The sequence below is a fragment of the Gobio gobio genome (genome assembly GCF_949357685.1).
Source record: "Gobio gobio genome assembly, chromosome: 4".
Classification (NCBI taxonomy): domain Eukaryota; kingdom Metazoa; phylum Chordata; class Actinopteri; order Cypriniformes; family Gobionidae; genus Gobio; species Gobio gobio.
Genome location: NC_137100.1, coordinates 66,682,318 through 66,688,317, shown reverse-complemented (window position 1 = coordinate 66,688,317; position 6,000 = coordinate 66,682,318). Strand labels below are relative to the sequence as shown.

The window sequence follows — 6,000 nt, the reverse complement described above, 5'->3', positions numbered from 1 at the left end:
TCTCTCTCTCTCTCTCTCTCTCTCTCTCTCTCTCTCTCTCTCTCTCTCTCTCTCTCTCTCTCTCTCTCTCTCTCTCAGACTCCAGAGCTGTGGTGTTTCATTGATAGAGGAGGGGATTGTGTGTGTGTGTGTGTGTGTGTTGGGGGTGTTATTGTGAACCCAGGGCTTTTGGCACCGCCACTGTCGTCGAGCTGCACCCATCCATGAACTCGCCATCTGGATTCTCCCACAAATCACATTAAAGTTGCAGGAGCAGGAATACATCAGGCTAAATGAATATTGGCTCAGGGTCCACAGACAGTCTGACGGAGAGACGGCCGAGCTGGGATGATCAGTCTTGGGCTCTGATGCTGGGAATCTGCACCACCCAGTCCAACCCCCATCACTTCTGCGTAATGACAAACAGATAAATAAAGCAGAGTTTCTGAAGAAACTGTGAGTGGTGTATATGGTGTATTGTAGTAAGGCTGCGGCATCACTAAGGGTTTCTCTACCAGTCTATCCATCCATCCACCCAGATAATTTGTTTATGTTTTAAGTCCATCCATCCACTCACACATCCATCCTCCCACACATCCATCCATCCAGCCATTAATTAATTAATTAATTCATTCATTCATTCATTCATTCATCCATCAATCCATCATCCATCCATCCATCCATCCATCCATCCATCCATCCTCCCACACATCCATCCACCCACCCATCCATCCATACACCCACCCACCCACCCATCCACCCACCCATCCATCCTTACACCCACCCACCCACCCACCCATTCATCCATCCACCCATTCATCCATCCAAACACTCACCCACCCATCCAACCATCCATCCATCCATTTACCCACCCACTCATCCATCCATCCATCCATCCATCCATCCACCAACCCACCCAACCATCCAACCATTCATTCACCCAAACACTCACCCCCCCACTCAATCATCCATCTATCCATCCATCCATCATACATCCAAACACTCACCCACCCATCTATCCTTCCATCCATCCATCCATCCATATATCCATCTACTCTTCCATATATCTATCCAGCCATCCATCCATCCATCCATCCATCCATCAATCATCCATCCAAACACTCACCAACCCACCCATTCAACCATCTGTACATCCATCCATCCATACACCAAACCCACCCATACATCCACCCACCCACCCATCCATCCATCCATCCATCCATCCATCCACCAACCAACCAACCAACCCACTCATCAATCCATCAATCTATCCATCCATCTATCCATCCATCCATCCATCCATCCATCCAAACACTCACCAACCCACCCAATCAACCATCCATCCATCCATCCATCCATCCATCCATCCATCCATCCATCCATCCATCCATCCACCCATCCATACATCCACCCATTCATCCAAACACTCATCCATCCAGCTTATTTTTTTTACGTTTTCAGTGTTTTTTCCAGTGTATAAATCTAAATAAATGCAACATAGCCTCTATCACAAATCCTACAATGCTTCATATAGCAAATGTGTAATTATTATGAAGCAATTATCTGCATGCACGCTGCACATTTACTTCCATTAGAAATGGATATGCTGTATTATGTCGAGGCTAGCTTCCATTACCATGTTTTATGTCGATCCTGAAGTATGATTTATTATTTATTTAAGAGAATGATACAGTCTCTGGCAATGTAACTCAATATATTTTCTATAGGGCTTTTTGATTTTATTTTTACATCATGAGGGATATATTGCGTCTCCTAATGTGCTGTATTCATGCTGCATGAAAAACATGGGACAGGTTTTGTCCTTCAGGACTGTCTTGTGATTGTGGTTTAAGGAAAAAAAACAGGGCTTTGCTACTTAGGTGGTGTTCTAGGTGGAATTAAGTGTTTTTCTTTTTGGTTGTGAGTTTTTCTGCGTTGTGTGATTTTTGGTGAAATACAGAGACGGACATCAACTGAAGGGTTGACTCTTCAATTAATCATCTGACAAAAGATAAAGTAGTCTTTTAGAAAAAGCAGTAGCTAAGCAACTGTTGAAGGTTATGAATGAAAATAATATTTTTGAGTAATTTGTCAGACTTCAGAGAAAACCATAGATGATTTTTAATATGGTTAGATTTGACTACAGCTTTTGATACAGTTGATCATTCAGTCATAATCAGTACATTACATAGATGCGAGGGAGTTTCAGGGACTGGCTTCATTCTTATTTGTTAAATAGAGCATTTGTAGTGTCAGTTGGAGATGATTTATTCTCCCCTTCTACAATCAACCCTGGTGTTCCACAGGGCTCCGGTTTGGGACCAATTTTGTTTTAATGTTATGTTACCTCTTGGATCCATAATCATCATGTACATTTTCACTGCTAGTCTGCAATGCAGATGATTTGCAGTTAATCTATCACTGCTATCCAATGATCTGACAAGCTTATGTCCTCCAAGCATGCTTAGCAAAAACTGGATTGCAATTGTGTGCAGTTAAATACTGATAAAACTGAAGCAGTGATAATCGGTCAGGGCTCTAATAAAAATCAGACTCAGTCAGCTCTCAATGAGTGTTCCCCAATATTCAGTAGTGAACATTTTTTGACAGAATTTTGAAGTGTAACCCCTGTCAAGTGCTGTACTCGTGCTGCTCCAATATTGTCAGTACTGTAATATTCCATCAACACTATTGTAATATTATTTGGCTTTATTTTGACATCTCCCTGCAACACAAAGTGGTGCTTCGTTACCGAACATATCCACGTTTTGAACGATTCAGTGACTCACTCATTAAGACGGTGACTTACAGTTTCATTTACAAAATATATTTTCAATTAATACAATTCTCTTAGCGTCATTTATGCAATTGTAAATACAGTGTAAATGCATTAAAGCCACTTCTGAGTTGCAATAAACAGTCTGAAAAGACTAAATGTCTCTTCATGGGCTGGTTACATAAACGGTTCTGTTTCTTCAAGCCCGTTCATAACTTTATCAAGTCATAAAAATGTAGATTGATCTAATTTGATACCAAAAAAGTAAGACTACCTGCTCACCAATTGCTAGTTGGTCATACTAGTACATGACACAGTCTTAACATAATGGCTATGTTTATGCGACTTGCCCATGCAGCTTCTAAGTAACTGAGATACTGATTTAATTTGATTGGCAACAGCCCTATAGTGTTTTATTGTTCTAATTGAAAGTGTTGATTAAATGCAAGAATTTAACTTAAGATGAAACATACACTATATTGCCAAAAGTTTTTTTGGTCACATGAACTTCCCATTGTTAATCCGTAGGGTTTAATATCGAGTCGTCCACCCTTTGCAGCTCTAACAGCTTCAGCTCTTCTGGGAAGGCTTTCCTCAAGGTTTAGGAGTGTGTTTATGGGGATTCTTCTAGAAGCGCATTTGTGGGGTCAGGCACTGATGTTGGACGAGAAGGCCTGGCTCTCAGTCTCCGCTCTAATTCATCCCAAAGGTGTTCTATCGGGTTGAGGTCAGGACTCAAGTTCCTCCACACCAAACTCACTCATCCATGTCTTTATGGAGCGACGCTTTGTGCACTGGAGCGCAGTCGTGTTGGGACAGGAAGGGGCCGTCCCCAAACTGTTCCCACAAAGTTGGGAGCATGAAATTGTCCAAAATGTTTTGGTGAAGCATTAAGAGTTCCTTTCGCTGGAACTAAGGGGCCAAGCCCAACCCCTGGAAAACAACCCCACCCCATAATCTCCACCAATCATTACACTTGGCACAATGCAGTCAGGCACGTCCCGTTCTCCTGGCAACCGCCAAACCCAGACTCATCCATGGGATTGTCAGACAGAGAATCGTCCAGAGAACACGTCTCCACTGCTCTAGAGTCCAGTGGCGGCACGCTTTACCCCACTGCATCCCACGCTTTGCATTGTACTTGGTGATGTAAGGCTTGGATGAGCTGCTCGACCATAGAAACCCATTCCATGAAACTCTACACACTGTTCTTGAGCTCATCTGAAGGCCACAGAAGTTTGGAGGTCTGGACTCTTGACTCTGCAGAAAGTCGGCGACTTCTGTGACCCTCAGCATGCGCTGACCCCGCACTTTGTGGCTGAGTTGCTGTTGTTCCCAATGGCTTCCACTTTGTTATAACACCACTAACAGTTGAGCGTGGAATATTTAGTATAATATTTGGACTTATTGCACAGGTGTCCACCGATCACGGCCCCACACTTGAGTTCACTGAGCTCCTGAGAGCGGCCCATTCTCTCACTAATGTGTGTAGAAGCGTCTGATTTATACACCTGTGGCCATGAAGGGATTGAACATTGTGAATTGGTGTCCCAATACTTTTGGCAATATAGTGTATGTACATCTAACATATATATTATAAGGTTATAAATCCCCTGGAAATCAATTGAAATATTCCCTCATAGTGGATAAGTTCATAAACTGACAACAGTTTGAATATGAATAATATGAAGGTACCAGCACGAAAACCCAGGAAATACTGAGATTTTGTCAATATCGCACACCCCAGTTACTAGGGATGTTTCAGGTGTTTAGCCGGCTGTTGGTTTTCTGAGTGGTTTATGGCCTGGGTGTTCTGGTCGGTCTCAAGGAATCATTCACATCTGGAGCACAAGCGTGAGATAAGTCTGTTGTATGGTGTGATGCTGTTCACACACACATGCACACACACACACACGCACACACACACACACACAGGATATTATGACAGCCCTGGTAAATAAGCCGAAGCCGATCACGACAGAATACATCAATCACTCCTCCGTTTTATTCCATTATGTAAAGTCCTCCCACTCCGAGGGGACAGTTCAAAGTCAAGTGGACCTCTGGCAAAACTTTCACAACAAACCCGCCGCTCTCCGACAACATGATTCACTGTCACCGTCAGGAGCGTCAGCGCTGAGCTAATTTACTGCGCTGAACTCTCCATGCTCCACACGCAAACCCTAACCCCCGTATCCAGAGTGGGTTGAATCGCCTCTTAATGTAAAATAAAGAAAGTTCTGTCATCGACTATCTGCAGCACTTTCTACCTGTTGCTCGCCGATGTGAAATCAATAATGTCTCTGGATCTCTGTAATGACTTAAGCATTGATTCTCTTTCCTGTTTTCAGGTTTGCAGGTCATTTTCCCCGAGTACCTGCAGGAGAAGTTCGTCCAGTCGGCTCTCAGCTACATCATGTGCAACGGGGAGGGCGAGTACATCTGCCAGAACAGCCAGTGCATCTGTCAGTGTGCCGACGAATTCCCACAATGCAACTGTCCCACGACTGACCTCCAGATCATGGAGAACACGCTCATCAGCATGGCGGAGACTTGGGAAGCGTCTTACAGCGACTTTGAGAACTCAGGTAACGCCGAGGACAGTCCAGCCTAAAGCAAACGCTTTTTATCATTGCCATCTCTCATTCTTCGGCGGAAATGTCCTTTCAAACCCTTAAATTGAGTCTGCTTGCAGAATAGCAACACAATGATCTGACAGCATTAGCTGGCAAGCTAGCTTGTCAGGACTGTCAGCAAGTCTGGCCCGGAGCCAATTTTACCATCCATTGTCAAATATGACAGTTTAATGAATCATTTGTTTCAAAACAGTGATTTATTAAGATTTGAAACCTTTGTGAATCATTTGTTTTGAAACAAGGATTCATTAAGATTTAAAATCTTTGTGAATCATTTGTTTTGAAACAGGGATTTATTAAGATTTGAAACCTTTGTGTATCATTTGTTTTGAAACAGGAATTCTTTAAGCTTTTAAACCTTTGTGAATCATTTGTTTCAAAACAGTGATTTACTAAGATTTGAAACCTTTGTGAATCATTTGTTTTGAAACAGGGATTCATTAAGATTTGAAACCTTTGTGTATTTTTTGTTTCATTTGTTTTGGAACAGTGATTCGTTAATATTTGAAACCTTTGTGAATCATTTGTTTCAAAACAGTTATTTATTAAGATTTGAAACCTTTGTGAATCATTTGTTTAATTTGTTTCGAAAAAGTGATTAGCTAAACT

General features: G+C 42.4%; 1 protein-coding gene across 1 annotated transcript in view; it reads left to right on the top strand.

Moving 5' to 3' along the window:
• Nucleotides 1-6,000, top strand: part of brinp1 (bone morphogenetic protein/retinoic acid inducible neural-specific 1) — a 285,384-nt gene that overhangs the window by 238,603 nt on the left and 40,781 nt on the right. The window contains exon 6 of the mRNA XM_079814697.1: nucleotides 5,107-5,343. Within this exon, the coding sequence (XP_079670823.1) occupies nucleotides 5,107-5,343 (237 nt within the window). The remainder of the gene's footprint in view (nucleotides 1-5,106; nucleotides 5,344-6,000) is intronic.